Raw genomic sequence first — 18,015 nt, 5'->3', positions numbered from 1 at the left:
TGTGTTTAATATTGTGTTAGTGTATGTACGTTGTTCCCCCTGCTGCTATTGGACCAGGTCTCTCTTGGTAAAGACACGTTGTTCCCCCTGCTGCTATTGGACCAGGTCTCTCTTGGTCAAGACACGTTGTTCCCCCTGCTGCTATTGGACCAGGTCTCTTGGTAAAGAGATGTTGTTCCCCCTGCTGCTATTGGACCAGGTCTCTCTTGGTAAAGATACGTTGTTCCCCCTGCTGCTATTGGACCAGGTCTCTCTTGGTAAAGACACGTTGTTCCCCCTGCTGCTATTGGACCAGGTCTCTCTTGGTAAAGACACGTTGTTCCCCCTGCTGCTATTGGACCAGGTCTCTCTTGGTAAAGAGATGTTGTTCCCCCTGCTGCTATTGGACCAGGTCTCTCTTGGTAAAGACACGTTGTTCCCCCTGCTGCTATTGGACCAGGTCTCTCTTGGTAAAGGTACGTTGTTCTCCCTGCTGCTATTGGACCAGGTCTCTCTTGGTAAAGACACGTTGTTCCCCCTGCTGCTATTGGACCAGGTCTCTCTTGGTAAAGACACGTTGTTCCCCCTGCTGCTATTGGACCAGGTCTCTCTTGGTAAAGACACGTTGTTCCCCCTGCTGCTATTGGACCAGGTCTCTCTTGGTAAAGAGATACTGTGGACCAGGTCTCTCTTGGTAAAGAGATGTTGTTCCCCCTGTGTTTATAGGTTCTTGGTTTAATGTTGTTCCCTTGCTGCTATTGGACCAGGTCTCTCTTGAAAAAAGATTTGTTCCCACTGCTGCTATTCCACTGGATCTCAAAGAGATGTTGTTCCCCCTTTGCTATTGGACCAGGTCTCTCTCTGGATAAGAGACCAGGTCTCTCTTGGTCTGCTGCTGCTATTGGACCAGGTCTCTTGGTAAAAATGTAATGTATTGGACCAGGTCTCTCTTGGTCAAAATGTTGTGTTCAGGTCTCTCTTGGTATGACACGTTGTTCCCCTGCTGCTATTGGACCAGGTCTCTCTTGGTAAAGACACGTTGTTCCCCCTGCTGCTATTGGACCAGGTCTCTCTTGGTAATAGACACGTTGTTCCCCCTGCTGCTATTGGACCAGGTCTCTCTTGGTAAAGACACGTTGTTCCCCCTGCTGCTATTGGACCAGGTCTCTCTTGGTAAAGACACGTTGTTCCCCCTGCTGCTATTGGACCAGGTCTCTCTTGGTAATAGACACGTTGTTCCCCCTGCTGCTATTGGACCAGGTCTCTCTTGGTAAAGACACGTTGTTCCCCCTGCTGCTATTGGACCAGGTCTCTCTTGGTAAAGAGATGTTGTTCCCCCTGCTGCTATTGGACCAGGTCTCTCTTGGTAAAGACACGTTGTTCCCCCTGCTGCTATTGGACCAGGTCTCTCTTGGTCAAGACACGTTGTTCCCCCTGCTGCTATTGGACCAGGTCTCTCTTGGTAAAGACACGTTGTTCCCCCTGCTGCTATTGGACCAGGTCTCTCTTGGTAAAGACACGTTGTTCCCCCTGCTGCTATTGGACCAGGTCTCTCTTGTTGTTGTACTGTATGTGTGTTTATAGTTGTGTTTAATGTTAAAATATTTAGATGCACTACTGTTCCACTGGATGTCATAAGGTGAATGCACCAATTTGTAATGTATGTGTGTTTATAGTTGTGTTTAATATTGTGTTCGTGTATGTACGTTGTTCCCCCTGCTGCTATTGGATCAGGTCTCGCTTGGAAAAGAGATGTTTTCTCAATGACGAAAACCTGTATGAATAAAGATTAAATAAAACAAAAATGGTCCTGGTTACCTACCGTATTTGACCTGAGCCATGTCCCCCACCACCATGTCAGCTACAGGTATCTGGATCACGTTTCCTTTCCGTACGACGGCGAAGCGCTGCTCCTGTTCTATCCTGCTCTGTAGCCCACGGAACTGTTTCTCTTTAGACCAATCATTGAAGGCCGTCACCAGGACCACACAGACGACGGACAGCAAGATGGCGGCGCCCTCAATCCACCCGGCTTCGGCCTCGCCCTCATCCTCTGCCCCTCCCGACACGTTACCACACGCTGGGGAGAAACACACTGTTATCCATCTACAGTGCCTTCGGAAATTATTCAGACCCCTTGACTTTTTCTACATTTTGTTACGTTACAGCCTAATTCGAAAATGACAAAGCAAAAACTGTTTTTTAGAAATGTTTGCAAATGTATTAAAGATATAAAAACAGAAATACCTTATTTACATAATTAAGTATTCAGACCCTTTGCTATGAGACTCGAAATTGAGCTCAGGTGCATCCTGTTTCCATTGATCATCCTTGAGATGTTTCTATAACTTGATTGGAGTCCACCTGTGGTAAATTCAATTGATTGGACATGATTTGGAAAGGCACACACCTGTCTATATAAGGTCCCACAGTAGAGTGGCCAGACGAAAGCCACTCCTCATTAACCTCTTCAGTCGACCCTCTACTTTTTTGAACATTTTGTTAAAAATCGCGCAACATTTCAGCGCCCTGCTACTCATGCCAGGAATATAGTACGTTCATATGGTTAGAATGTGTGGATAGGAAACCCTCGGGCGTTTTTAAAACTGGTTAAATCACGACTGTGGCTATTACATAACGTGCGTTACATCGGAAAGCGCAGGAAAACCTGATCACAGAAAATGGAAATAAATATCCTTGCGCCACTTCCAGCAATTGTTAACAGTGAGCCGAATTAGATAAGACAGAGCATTCAACTCCCACAGCATCCCCATGTTGTCTAGAGTCTTGTGAATTGAATCCTCTTTGATTCTTGGTTGAACCGAAAGAGGGGCACGACTTACCTCCGGTCTCCGCCCAGATCATTCCGGAAGAGCTCTCTCCTGAAATTTTTTCCAAGACGACAGCTAATGATATTTACATCGCCTACGGATGATTTTTATCGCTTATTAACGTTTACTAATACCTAAAGTAGCATTACAAACGTATTTCGAAGTGTTTTGTGAAAGTTTATCGTCTACTTTTTGAATTTTAAAAATGACGTTACGTTGTGAAATCGCTGTTTTTTTCGTTTATCACACAGTCTACATATAACGATATCTTGGCTTTATATGGCCCGATTTAATCGAAATAAAGACCCAATAGTGTTTATGGGACATCTAGGAGTGCCAACAAAGAAGATGGTGAAAGGTAATGACTGTTTTCTATTTTATTGTGCGGTTTGTGTAACGCCGAAATGCTAATTATTTTGTTTACGTCCCCTGTGGGTCTTTTGGGGTGTTACATGCTATCAGATAATAGCTTCTCATGCTGTCGCCGAAAAGCATTTTAAAAATCTGACTTGTTGCCTGGATTCACAACGAGTGTAGCTTTAATTTGATACCCTGCATGTGTATTTTAATGAACTTTTGAGTTTTAACTAATACTATTAGCATTTAGCGTAGCGCATTTGCATTTCCAGAGCTCTAGTTGGGACGCAAGCGTCCCAAGTAGAGGCAAGAGGTTAAAAGGCACATGACAGTCCGCTTGGAGTTTGCCAAAAGACACCAAAGACTCTCAGACCCTGAGAAACAAGATTCTCTGCTCTGATAAAACAAAATTGAACTCTTTGGCCTGAATGCCAAGCGTCACGTCTGGAGGAAACCTGGCACCATCCCTAAGGTGAAGCATGGTGGTGGCAGCATCATGCTGTGGGGATGTTTTTCAGCGGCAGTGACTGGGAGACTAGTCAGGATCGAGGGAAAGATGAACGGAGCAGAGTACAGAGAGATCATTGATGAAGGAACTCAGACTGGGGCGAAGGTTCACCTTCCAACAGGACAGCAACCCTAAGCACACAGCCAAGTCAACGTAGGAGGGGCTTCGGGAAAAGTCTCTGAATGTCCTTGAGTGGCCCAGCCAGATCCCGGACTTGAACCCGACCAAACATCTCTGGAGAGACCTGAAAATAGCTGTGCAGCAATGCTCTCCATCCAACCTGACAGAGCTTGAGAGGATCTGCAGAGAAGGATGGGAGAAAATACAGGTGTGCCAAGCTTGTAGCATCATACCCAAGAAGACTCGAGGCTGTAGCGTCATACCCAAGAAGACTCGAGGCTGTAGCGTAATACCCAAGAAGACTCGAGGCTGTGGCGTAATACCCAAGAAGACTCGAGGCTGTAGCATCATACCCAAGAAGACTCGAGGCTGTAGCATCATACCCAAGAAGACTCGAGGCTGTAGCGTAATACCCAAGAAGACTCGAGGCTGTAGCGTAATACCCAAGAAGACTCGAGGCTGTAGCATCATACCCAAGAAGACTCGAGGCTGTAGCATCATACCCAAGAAGACTTGAGGCTGTAGCGTAATACCCAAGAAGACTCGAGGCTGTAGCGTAATACCCTAGAAGACTTGAGGCTGTAGCATCATACCCAAGAAGACTCGAGGCTGTAGTGTAATACCCAAGAAGACTCGAGGGCTACCCAAGAAGACTAGGCTGTAGCATACCCAAGAAGACTCAAGGCTGTAGCGTAAGAAGACCCAAGAAGACTCGAGGCTGTAGCGTCATACCCAAGAAGACTCGAGGCTGTAGCGTAATACCCAAGAAGACTCGAGGCTGTAGCGTCATACCCAAGAAGAAGACTCCAAGAAGAGGCTGTAGCATCATACCCAAGAAGACTCGAGGCTGTAGCATCATACCCAAGAAGACTCGAGGCTGTAGCATCATACCCAAGAAGACTCGAGGCTGTAGCGTAATACCCAAGAAGACTAGAGGCTGTAGCATCATACCCAAGAAGACTCGAGGCTGTAGCGTAATACCCAAGAAGACTCGAGGCTGTAGCATCATACCCAAGAAGACTTGAGGCTGTAGCGTAATACCCAAGAAGACTCGAGGCTGTAGCATCATACCCAAGAAGACTCGAGGCTGTAGCATCATACCCAAGAAGACTCGAGGCTAGCATCATACCCAAGAAGACTCATCATCACCCAAGAAGACTCGAGGCTGTAGCGTAATACCCAAGAAGACTCGAAGCTGTAGCGTAATACCCAAGAAGACTAGAGGCTGTAGCGTAATACCCAAGAAGACTCGAGGCTGTAGCGTAATACCCAAGAAGACTCGAGGCTGTAGCATCATACCCAAGAAGACTCGAGGCTGTAGCGTAATACCCAAGAAGACTCGAGGCTGTAGCATCATACCCAAGAAGACTCGGGGCTGTAGCGTAATACCCAAGAAGACTCGAGGCTGTAGCATCATACCCAAGAAGACTCGAGGCTGTAGCATCATACCCAAGAAGACTCGAGGCTGTAGCATCATACCCAAGAAGACTCGAGGCTGTAGCGTAATACCCAAGAAGACTCGAGGCTGTAGCATCATACCCAAGAAGACTCGAGGCTGTAGCATCATACCCAAGAAGACTCGAGGCTGTAGCGTAATACCCAAGAAGACTCGAGGCTGTAGCGTAATACCCAAGAAGACTCGAGGCTGTAGCGTCATACCCAAGAAGACTCGAGGCTGTAGCGTCATACCCAAGAAGACTCGAGGCTGTAGCGTAATACCCAAGAAGACTCGAGGCTGTAGCATCATACCCAAGAAGACTCGAGGCTGTAGCGTAATACCCAAGAAGACTCAAGGCTGTAGCATACCCAAGAAGACTCGAGGCTGTAGCGTAATACCCAAGAAGACTCAAGGCTGTAGCGTAATACCCAAGAAGACTCGAGGCTGTAGCATCATACCCAAGAAGACTCGAGGCTGTAGCGTAATACCCAAGAAGACTCGAGGCTGTAGCGTAATACCCAAGAAGACTCGAGGCTGTAGCATCATACCCAAGAAGACTCGAGGCTGTAGCGTAATACCCAAGAAGACTCAAGGCTGTAGCGTAATACCCAAGAAGACTCGAGGCTGTAGCGTAATACCCAAGAAGACTCAAGGCTGTAGCGTAATACCCAAGAAGACTCGAGGCTGTAGCATCATACCCAAGAAGACTCGAGGCTGTAGCATCATACCCAAGAAGACTCGAGGCTGTAGCATCATACCAAGAAGACTCGAGGCTGTACCCAAGAAGCGAGGCTAATACCCAAGAAGACTCGAGGCTGTAGCGTAATACCCAAGAAGACTCGAGGCTGTAGCGTAATACCCAAGAAGACTCGAGGCTGTAGCGTAATACCCAAGAAGACTCGAGGCTGTAGCATCATACCCAAGAAGACTCGAGGCTGTAGCGTAATACCCAAGAAGACTCGAGGCTGTAGCATCATACCCAAGAAGACTCGAGGCTGTAGCGTAATACCCAAGAAGACTCGAGGCTGTAGCATCATACCCAAGAAGACTCGAGGCTGTAGCATCATACCCAAGAAGACTCGAGGCTGTAGCGTCATACCCAAGAAGACTCGAGGCTGTAGCGTAATACCCAAGAAGACTCGAGGCTGAGGCTGTAGCTGTCATACCCAAGAAGACTCGAGGCTGTAGCGTAACCCAAGAAGACCCAAGAAGACTCGAGGCTGTAGCGTAATACCCAAGAAGACTCGAGGCTGTAGCATCATACCCAAGAAGACTCGAGGCTGTAGCATCATACCCAAGAAGACTCGAGGCTGTAATACCCAAGAAGCATCATACCCAAGAAGACTCGAGGCTGTAGCGTAATACCCAAGAAGACTCGAGGCTGTAGCATCATACCCAAGAAGACTCGAGGCTGTAGCATCATACCCAAGAAGACTCGAGGCTGTAGCGTAATACCCAAGAAGACTCGAGGCTGTAGCGTAATACCCAAGAAGACTCGAGGCTGTAGCGTAATACCCAAGAAGACTCGAGGCTGTAGCGTAATACCCAAGAAGACTCGAGGCTGTAGCGTCATACCCAAGAAGACTCGAGGCTGTAGCGTCATACCCAAGAAGACTCGAGGCTGTAGCGTAATACCCAAGAAGACTCGAGGCTGTAGCGTAATACCCAAGAAGACTCGAGGCTGTAGCATCATACCCAAGAAGACTCAAGGCTGTAGCGTAATACCCAAGAAGACTCGAGGCTGTAGCGTCATACCCAAGAAGACTCGAGGCTGTAGCATCATACCCAAGAAGACTCGAGGCTGTAATCGCTGCCAAAAAAACAGTTTTTTTGCTTTGTTATTATTGGGTACTGTGTGGAGATTGAAAAACCAATTTAATCAATTTTAGTACAAGGCTGTAATGTAATAAAATGTGGAAGACGTCAATGGGTCTGAATCCTTTCTGAAGGCACTGTATCTAGCCCGCTGTCTATCAACCCTCCCCTATGTATTTTATTTGCACCGTCTAGCTAAAATGTTTCATTTGGCTCTTTACTCCAGCATTTTGGATTTGTTTTATATGAAGCAAGAGCTCAGATCATCTTTTATTTGAGGGTATTTTCCTACATATCCGTTTGACCATTTAGAAATTAAAGCACTTTTATGTGTCTAATCCCCCCATTTGAAGGTGCCATGAAGATGTAGGATCTTGTTGTAGGACATCTTTCCTGCAATGCAGTAAATTAAAAAACGTGTATTTGAGATGAAAAAAAGGCTTCTGAAGTTTGTAACTTCCAACTTTTAAATTTTCAGACTTGATTTTCCCTTATGAACAAAATGTATAAACCCCTCCAAAAATGTCCATTAATCATAATCCAGATACAAATTCACGTATCCTGTTCCTGCAGAATTATTTTCCTGCCGTACCAAACATTCTCAAAGTATTTGGACAAATTCACATATAATGTATTAAAGAACATTTTTGTATTTTGGTCTCATATTCACAGCACACAATGACAACATCAATGACTACATCAATGACTACATCAATGACTACATCAATGACTACATCAATGACTACATTAATGACTACATTAATGACTACATCAATGACTACATCAATGACTACATCAATGACTACATCAATGACTACATCAATGACTACATTAATGACTACATCAATGACTACATCAATGACTACATCAATGACTACATCAATGACTACATCAATGACTACATCAATGACTACATCAATGACTACATCAATGACTACATCAATGACTACATCAATGACTACATCAAGCTCGTGACTACAACTATGTTGGATGCATTTTCTGTTATTTTTGTTTGTGTTTCAGATTATTTTTTAGATGAATAGAAAGTAATGGTAAATAATGTTATGTGTAATTTTGGAGTCACTTTTATTGTAAATAAGGGGAAAATATGTTTCTAAACACTTCTACATAAATGTGAATGCTACCATTTATTACAGATAATCATGAATAAATTGTGAATAATTATTAGTGAGAAAGTAACTGAGGCAAAAACATCATACCCTCCCCTGTTATTGTAATGGTGAGAGGTTAGCATGTCTTGGGGATATGATATAAAATGCTAACCTCCCCTGTTATTATAATGGTGAGAGGTTAGCATGTCTTGGAGGTATGATATAAAATGCTAACCTCCCCTGTTATTGTAATGGTGAGAGGGTTTGTAAAATGCTGTTATTGTAATGTCTTGTGGGATATGATATAAAATGCTAACCTCCCCTGTTATTATAATGGTGAGAGGTTAGCATGTCTTGGGGATATGATATAAAATGCTAACCTCCCCTGTTATTATAATGGTGAGAGGTTAGCATGTCTTGGAGGTATGATATAAAATGCTAACCTCCCCTGTTATTGTAATGGTGAGAGGTTAGCATGTCTTAGGGGTTTGATATAAAATGCTAACCTCCCCTGTTATTGTAATGGTTAGAGGTTAGCGTGTCTTGGAGGTATGATATAAAATGCTAACCTCCCCTGTTATTGTAATGGTGAGAGGTTAGCGTGTCTTGGAGGTATGATATAAAATGCTAACCTCCCCTGTTATTGTAATGGTGAGAGGTTAGTGTGTCTTGGAGGTGTGATATAAAATGCTAACCTCCCCTGTTATTGTAATGGTGAGAGGTTAGCATGTCTTGGGGATATGATATAAAATGCTAACCTCCCCTGTTATTATAATGGTGAGAGGTTAGCATGTCTTGGAGGTATGATATAAAATGCTAACCTCCCCTGTTATTGTAATGGTGAGAGGTTAGCATGTCTTGGGGGTTTGATATAAAATGCTAACCTCCCCTGTTATTGTAATGGTGAGAGGTTAGCATGTCTTGGGGATATGATATAAAATGCTAACCTCCCCTGTTATTGTAATGGTGAGAGGTTAGCATGTCTTGGAGGTATGATATAAAATGCTAACCTCCCCTGTTACTGTAATGGTGAGAGGTTAGCATGTCTTGGAGGTATGATATAAAATGCTAACCTCCCCTGTTATTGTAATGGTGAGAGGTTAGCATGTCTTGGAGATATGATATAAAATGCTAACCTCCCCTGTTATTGTAATGGTGAGAGGTTAGTGTGTCTTGGAGGTGTGATATAAAATGCTAACCTCCCCTGTTATTGTAATGGTGAGAGGTTAGCGTGTCTTGGAGGTGTGATATAAAATGCTAACCTCCCCTGTCATTGTAATGGTGAGAGGTTAGCGTGTCTTGGAGGTATGATATAAAATGCTAACCTCCCCTGTTATTGTAATGGTGAGAGGTTAGCATGTCTTGGGGGTATGATATTTGGCCCTATTATTCACAATTCATTCATGATTATCCATAATAATAGTAGCATTCACTTTAATGGCTCTATTTTAATAAACCTTTTTAAATGGTAAATCTTAAATCTCTTATACTGCAACAGAGAAAGGGCTCCACTCACCGTTATACTACAACAGAGAAAGGGCTCCACTCACCGTTATACTGCTACAGAGAAAGGGCTCCACTCACCGTTATACTGCTACAGAGAAAGGGCTCCGCTCACCGTTATGCTGCTACAGAGAAAGGGCTCCACTCACCGTTATACTGCTACAGAGAAAGGGCTCCGCTCACCGTTATGCTGCTACAGAGAAAGGGCTCCACTCACCGTTATACTGCTACAGAGAAAGGGCTCCGCTCACCGTTATGCTGCTACAGAGAAAGGGCTCCGCTCACCGTTATACTGCTACAGAGAAAGGGCTCCGCTCACCGTTATACTGCTACAGAGAAAGGGCTCCACTCACCGTTATACTGCTACAGAGAAAGGGCTCCACTCACCGTTATACTGCTACAGAGAAAGGGCTCCACTCACCGTTATACTGCTACAGAGAAAGGGCTCCACTCACCGTTATACTGCTACAGAGAAAGGGCTCCACTCACCGTTATACTGCTACAGAGAAAGGGCTCCACTCACCGTTATACTGCTACAGAGAAAGGGCTCCACTCACCGTTATACTGCTGGCAAATATAATGTTTTATAAACATCATGGAACCAGCTTACAGATTCTATTTGCACTTCTCCAGAAAGAGCAGACGAAATTGAATTGCATTCAAAAAATATGTACGTTCTCACCATAAACCCATGGATGGTGAATCTCAACAATAACTTTGGATTTAAATATAATTCAATGAAAAACAATCAATCAATATTTCTAAATAGGATCGGGTCAGAAGCATGATATCATAAATCTCTTCTCTCGTTCCATGACACCCTGTGCACAGGTAGGCTTAAATGTAATTTACGAAGAACATTCACACGTCCATACAAAACACTATGCTCCTGTCAACTATATCGTTGCCTATGTGCGACCCAGATTCTCAAAGAAATCTGCCATTAATATGGCATTATATGACTGAATAGTTTGGAGCAGAGTGTTTTTAGTGATCGGACGAGGGGCGACCTTTGATAATGAGGATGGATAGCCTACTCGAACAAGCGAAATGCAGGTATGTGAATAATGAAAAAAGCACGGAAAATCTAAAACCTCAAAAAATATTTTCAAGGCACTCTCAGTACCATTTAATAGGCTATTTTGCTAATGACCAGGATAAAAGACGCACCAACGCGATGCTGCTAAACCAGCCTTGATAAATGGGAGGGGAGGCTAAGCTTGGTTTTTAATCAAACTAAATGAAACTAAATACGAGATTCGCCTGCACAAAAGGCACATCTCTCAACGCTTCCGCTTTCAACATCCACGTCGTTATCAACTCGGTTAAAACCTGCTTTTTGTGGGTCTTAAAACGTCCCATTGGCGCTGCGTGAAATGATCACTTTTCTGCTTGTTTTTAGGGACACGCCTCAACTATTGCCACCCGTCACAGACATGTACATTTCCCAACCTGGCGTTAGGGCTGGAAAATGCCAGTGCGACAGTTTTTCCATGACAAAATGTCAAACTAATGTGCGTTTGACAGTTGCGCCTCCTTAGCGCCAGCCGAACATAGAGCCCTAACAGTGACTCCAGAAGAACACAATTAATTTTTTTACCATTAATGTCTATTGGATACAACACAATCCGAAACACAACGAAAATGAACTGTATATGCATCCAACAAGTTTGTAGAGTCACAAGCTTGATGTAATCATTGGGTGGAATATGGGAACAAAATATGAATACTTTAATTAACACACTATAAGTGAATTTGTCCAAATACTGATGACACCTTCAATTGGGGGGACTAGATACATGAACATACCCTCAAATAAAAGGTGACATTCTGTACTGTCTCCTCATATAAAACATTATATCTCAAATCCAAAAAGCTGTAGTATAGAGCGATTTTAGCTTCACTGTCCAAATAAATATGGAGGGGAGTGTGTCTGTCTGTCAGCCAAGCAGTCAACCATCCAGACAGACATCCATCCCAGGTCATACCCTCAGTGTCATCTCCAGGGGGTTGGTAGAAGGACAGGCCCAGGGAGATGATAGCTGCCACCTCCAGGATGATAAGAGTGACATCCTGTAAAGTAATCAATCAATCTATATATCAATATATATCAATCAATCTATATATCCATATATATATATATGAATCAATCTATATATATGAATCAATCTATATATATATATGAATCAATCTATATATATGAATCAATCTATATATATATATGAATCAATATATATATATGAATCAATCTATATATATGAATCAATCTATATATCAATATATATGAATCAATCTATATATATGAATCAATCTATATATCAATATATATATATGAATCAATCTATATATCAATATATATGAATCAATCTATATATATGAATCAATCTATATATCAATATATATATATGAATCAATCTATATATATGAATCAATCTATATATATGAATCAATCTATATATATGAATCAATCTATATATATGAATCAATCTATATATATGAATCAATCTATATATATGAATCAATCTATATATCAATATATATGAATCAATCTATATATATGAATCAATCTATATATCAATATATATATATGAATCAATCTATATATCAATCTATATATATGAATCAATCTATATATATGAATCAATCTATATATATGAATCAATCTATATATATGAATCAATCTATATATATGAATCAATCTATATATATGAATCAATCTATATATCAATATATATATATGAATCAATCTATATGAATCAATCTATATATATGAATCAATCTATATATATGAATCAATCTATATATATGAATCAATCTATATATCAATATATATATATGAATCAATCTATATATCAATATATATATATGAATCAATCTATATATCAATATATATATATGAATCAATCTATATATATGAATCAATCTATATATATGAATCAATCTATATATCAATCTATATATATGAATCAATCTATATATCAATATATATATATGAATCAATCTATATATCAATATATATATATGAATCAATCTATATATCAATATATATATATGAATCAATCTATATATCAATCTATATATATGAATCAATCTATATATATGAATCAATCTATATATCAATCTATATATATGAATCAATCTATATATATGAATCAATCTATATATATGAATCAATCTATATATATGAATCAATCTATATATATGAATCAATATATATATATGAATCAATCTATAATCAATCTATATATATGAATCAATCTATATATATGAATCAATCTATATATATGAATCAATCTATATATATGAATCAATCTATATATATGAATCAATCTATATATATGAATCAATCTATATATATGAATCAATCTATATATATGAATCAATCTATATATCAATATATATATATGAATCAATCTATATATCAATCTATATATATGAATCAATCTATATATATGAATCAATCTATATATATGAATCAATCTATATATATGAATCAATCTATATATATGAATCAATCTATATATATGAATCAATATATATATATGAATCAATCTATATATCAATATATATATATGAATCAATCTATATATATGAATCAATCTATATATATGAATCAATCTATATATATGAATCAATCTATATATATGAATCAATCTATATATATGAATCAATCTATATATATGAATCAATCTATATATATGAATCAATCTATATATATGAATCAATATATATATATGAATCAATATATATATATCAATATATATATATGAATCAATATATATATATGAATCAATCTATATATATGAATCAATCTATATATCAATCTATATATCAATCTACATGTAACTGCCAAAAAGTGTTTTGATTGGTTTGTTGCGCACCACGAGCCACCAGAACAGCTTTGATGCACCTTGGCATAGATTCTACAACTCTCTTGGAGGAATGCGAAACCATTCAGGAACGACACCTGTGTGGAAGCACCTGCTTTCAGTACACTTCCTATCTAATAATTTACTCAAGTGTTTACATTATTTGACCTGTCTATATCAATATATACAGTGTATATCAAAACATGACAGTGTATATCAAAACATGAATATCAATCGATCATTCAACATACTTGAAGAGCTTCCCAGACCAGCTCCAGGAAGGTCTTGGGTTGTTTAGGAGGGATGAAGTTCTGACCGAATGACTTGCTACGACGATCCAGGTCTGCCTGGTCACCTGATAGACCTGCAACACACACGCACACATGTACAGTACCAGTCAAAAGTGAGGACACACCTACTCATTCAAGGGTTTTTCTTCAAGAGTGTGCAAAGCTGTCATCAAGGCAAAGGGTGGCTACTTTGTAGAATCTGAAATATAAAATATATTTTGATTTGTTGAACACTTTTTTTGGTTACTACATGATTCCAAAATGTGTTGTTTTATAGTTTTGATGTCTTCACTATTATTCTACAATGTAGAAAATCATAAAAAATAAAAACCTTGGAGTGAGTAGGTGTGTCCAAACATTTGACTGGTCCTAAACATTTATATTTAGTTAATTTAGCAGACACTCTTATCCAACCATAGTGCCACCAGACTTCTGATAGGCTCTTATCCCACCATAGTGCCACCAGACTTCTGATAGGCTCTTATCCAACCATAGTGCCACCAGACTTCTGATAGGCTCTTATCCAACCATAGTACCACCAGACTTCTGATAGGCTCTTATCCAACCATAGTGCCACCAGACTTCTGATAGGCTCTTATCCCACCATAGTGCCACCAGACTTCTGATAGGCTCTTATCCAACCATAGTGCCACCAGACTTCTGATAGGCTCTTATCCAACCATAGTGCCACCAGACTTCTGATAGGCTCTTATCCAACCATAGTGCCACCAGACTAGGCTCTTATCCAACCATAGTGCCACTAGACTTCTGATAGGCTCTTATCCCACCATAGTGCCACCAGACTTCTGATAGGCTCTTATCCAACCATAGTGCCACCAGACTTCTGATAGGCTCCTATCCAACCATAGTGCCACCAGACTTCTGATAGGCTCTTATCCCACCATAGTACCACTAGACTTCTGATAGGCTCTTATCCAACCATAGTACCACTAGACTTCTGATAGGCTCTTATCCAACCATAGTACCACTAGACTTCTGATAGGCTCTTATCCAACCATAGTACCACTAGACTTCTGATAGGCTCTTATCCAACCATGTTTTTTAGAAATGTTTGCAAATGTGTTAAAGATATAAAAACTGAAATACCTCATTTACATAAGTATTCAGACCCTTTGCTATGAGACTCGAAATTGGGCTCAGGTGCATCCTGTTTCCATTGATCATCCTTGTGGTGTTCATACAACTTGATTGGAGTTCACCTGTAGTAAATTCAATTGATTGGACATGATTTGGAAAGGCACACACCTGTTTGGAAAGGCAGAGCGTATCAGAGCAAAAACCAAGCCATGAGGTCGAAGGAATTGTCCATAGAGGTCCAAGACGGCATTGTGTCGAGGCACAGATCTGGGGAAGAGACCAAAACATCTCTGCAGCATTGAAGATCTCCAAGAACACAGTGGTCTCCATCATTCTTAAATGGAAGAAGTTTGACTGAGCAATCGGTGGTCACTTTGACCTTCCGGAAGGACAACCATCTCTGCAGCACTCCACCAATCAGGCCTTTATGGCAGAGTGGCCAGACAGAAGCCACTCCTCAGTAAAATACACATGAAAGCTCACTTGGAGTTTGCCAAAAGGCACCTAAAGGACTCTCAGACCATGAGGAACAAGATTTTATGGTCTGATGAAACGAAGATTGAATTCTTTCGACTGAATGCCAAGCGTCGCGTCTTGCACCATCCCTGCTGTGAAGCATTCTGGTGGCAGCATCATGCTGTGGGGATGTTTTTCAGCAGCAGGGACTGGGTGACTAGTCAGGATCCAGGGAAATATGAACGGAGCAAAGTGCAGAGAGATCCTTAATGAAAACCTGCCCCAGAGCGCTCAGGACCTCACACTGGGGCGAAGGTTCACCTTCCATCAGGACAATGACCCTAAGCACACAGCCAAGACAACACAGGAGTGGCTTCGGGACAAGTCTCCGAATGTCCTTCAGTGGCCCAGCCAGAACCCGGACTTGAATCCGATCTAACATCTCTGGCGGGACCTGAAAATAGCTGTGCAGCGACGCTCCCCATCCAACTGTCATGTTATGTCTTGTCCCTGTGCTTTCTCTTCTCTTCGTTTCCCCCTGCTGGTCGTATTAGGTTACTGTCTCTCTCTCTCTCTATCGTTCCGTTCCTGCTCCCAGCTGTTCCCTATTCTCCTAACGACCTCGTTTACTCTCTCACACCTGTCTCCTCTTTTGCCCTCTGATTAAGTCTCTATTTCTCTCTCTGTTTCTGCTTCTGTCCTTGTCGGATTCTTGTTTGCTTTGCCCTTGTCCCGTCCTGTCGTAATCTGCCTCTTCATCAGATGCTGCGTGTGAGCAGGTGTCTCTGTCCTCTACGGCCCGCGCCTACCCGGAGGGACCAGCAGTCTGTTGCCGCTAGCCCTGCTATTCTCCTCTACTACTAGAAGGGGGACTCTCCTGTAAAGATAGAGGATTTATGTTTTCCCTGTTTGGACATTAAAAGACTCTGTTTCTGTTAAATCGCTTTTGGGTCCTCACTCACCTGCATAACACCGACGAGAAACTCGCCAATTACAGGTGTGCCAAGCTTGTAGAGTCATACCTAAGAAGACTCGATTCTGTAATCGCTACCAAAGGTGCTTCAACAATGTACTGAGTAAAGGGCCTGAATATTTAAGTAAATGTAATATTTCATTTTTTCATTTTTAATACATTTGCAAAAATGTAAAAAAAAAAAAAAAAAAGTTTTTCTTTGTCATTATAAGGTTTTGTGTGTAGATGGATGAGGGGAAACTGTGTCATCCATTTTAGAATAAGGCTGTAACGTAACAACATGTGGAAAAAGTGATCTCTGTCCGGCGCCGACAGAGATGGCCGCCTCGCTTCGCGTTCCTAGGAAACTATGCAGTTTTTTGTTTTTTTACGTGTTATTTCTTACATTAGTACCCCAGGTCATCTTAGGTTTCATTACATACAGTCGAGAAGAACTACTGAATATAAGATCAGCGTCAACTCACCATCAGTACGACCAAGAATATGTTTTCCGCGACGCGGATCCTGTGTTCTGCCTTACAAACAGGACAACGGAATGGATCGCATGCAGCGACCCAAGAAAACGACTCCGAAAAAGAGGGAAACGTAGCGGTCTTCTGGTCAGACTCCGGACAAGGGCACATCACGCACCACTCCCGAGCATTCTTCTTGCCAATGTCCAGTCTCTTGACAACAAGGTTGATGAAATCCGAGCAAGGGTAGCATTCCAGAGGGACATCAGAGACTGCAATGTTCTCTGCTTCACGGAAACATGGCTTACTGGGAAGACGCTATCCGATGCGGTGCAGCCAACGGGTTTCTCCACGCATCGCGCCGACAGAAACAAACATCTTTCTGGTAAGAAGAGCGGCGGGGGCGTATGCCTCATGACTAACAAGACATGGTGTGATGAAGGAAACATACAGGAACTCAAATCCTTCTGTTCACCTGATTTAGAATTCCTCACAATCAAATGTAGACCGCATTATCTTCAAGAGAATTCTCTTCGATTATAATCACAGCCGTATATATCCCCCCAAGCAGACACATCGATGGCTCTGAACGAACTTTATTTAACTCTTTGCAAACTGAAACCATTTATCCGGAGGCTGCATTCATTGTAGCTGGGGATTTTAACAAAGCTAATCTGAAAACAAGACTCCCTAAATTTTATCAGCATATCGATTGCGCAACCAGGGGTGGTAAAACCTGGATCATTGTTACTCTAACTTCCGCGACGCATATAAGGCCCTGCCCCGCCCCCTTTCGGAAAAGCTGACCACGACTCCATTTTGTTGATCCCTGCCTACAGGCAGAAACTTAAACAAGAGGCTCCCACGCTGAGGTCTGTCCAACGCTGGTCAGACCAAGCTGACTCCACACCCAAGACTGCTTCCATCACGTGGACTGGGACATGTTTCGTATTGCGTCAGATGAAAATATTGACGAATACGCTGATTCGGTGTGCAGTTCATTAGAACGTGGTCAAGATGTCGCTCCCATAGCAACGATAAAAACATTCCCAAACCAGAAACCGTGGATTGATGGCAGCATTCGCTGAAACTGAAAGCGAACCACTGCTTTTAATCAGGCAAGGTGTCTGTAACATGTCCGAATATAAACAATGTAGCTATTCCTCCGCAAGGCTATTAAACAAGCTAAGCGCCAGTACAGGGACAAAGTGGAA

At 41.5% G+C, this 18,015-nt stretch overlaps 1 protein-coding gene across 1 annotated transcript in view; it reads right to left on the bottom strand.

Moving 5' to 3' along the window:
• Positions 1–18,015, bottom strand: part of atp2b4 (ATPase plasma membrane Ca2+ transporting 4) — a gene marked incomplete at its 3' end in the record, with an annotated part of 28,044 nt that overhangs the window by 2,581 nt on the left and 7,448 nt on the right. The window contains exons 2-4 of the mRNA XM_065015027.1: positions 13,784–13,896; positions 11,652–11,736; positions 1,802–2,059 (exon numbers count right to left, since the gene is read on the bottom strand). Coding sequence (XP_064871099.1) covers positions 1,802–2,059; positions 11,652–11,736; positions 13,784–13,896 — 456 coding nt within the window. The remainder of the gene's footprint in view (positions 1–1,801; positions 2,060–11,651; positions 11,737–13,783; positions 13,897–18,015) is intronic.

Source organism: Oncorhynchus nerka, unplaced genomic scaffold, assembly GCF_034236695.1.
Source record: "Oncorhynchus nerka isolate Pitt River unplaced genomic scaffold, Oner_Uvic_2.0 unplaced_scaffold_1773, whole genome shotgun sequence".
Taxonomy (NCBI): Eukaryota; Metazoa; Chordata; class Actinopteri; order Salmoniformes; family Salmonidae; genus Oncorhynchus; species Oncorhynchus nerka.
Note: the sequence above shows the minus strand (reverse complement) of the source record. Positions and strands in the feature narration are given on the sequence as shown.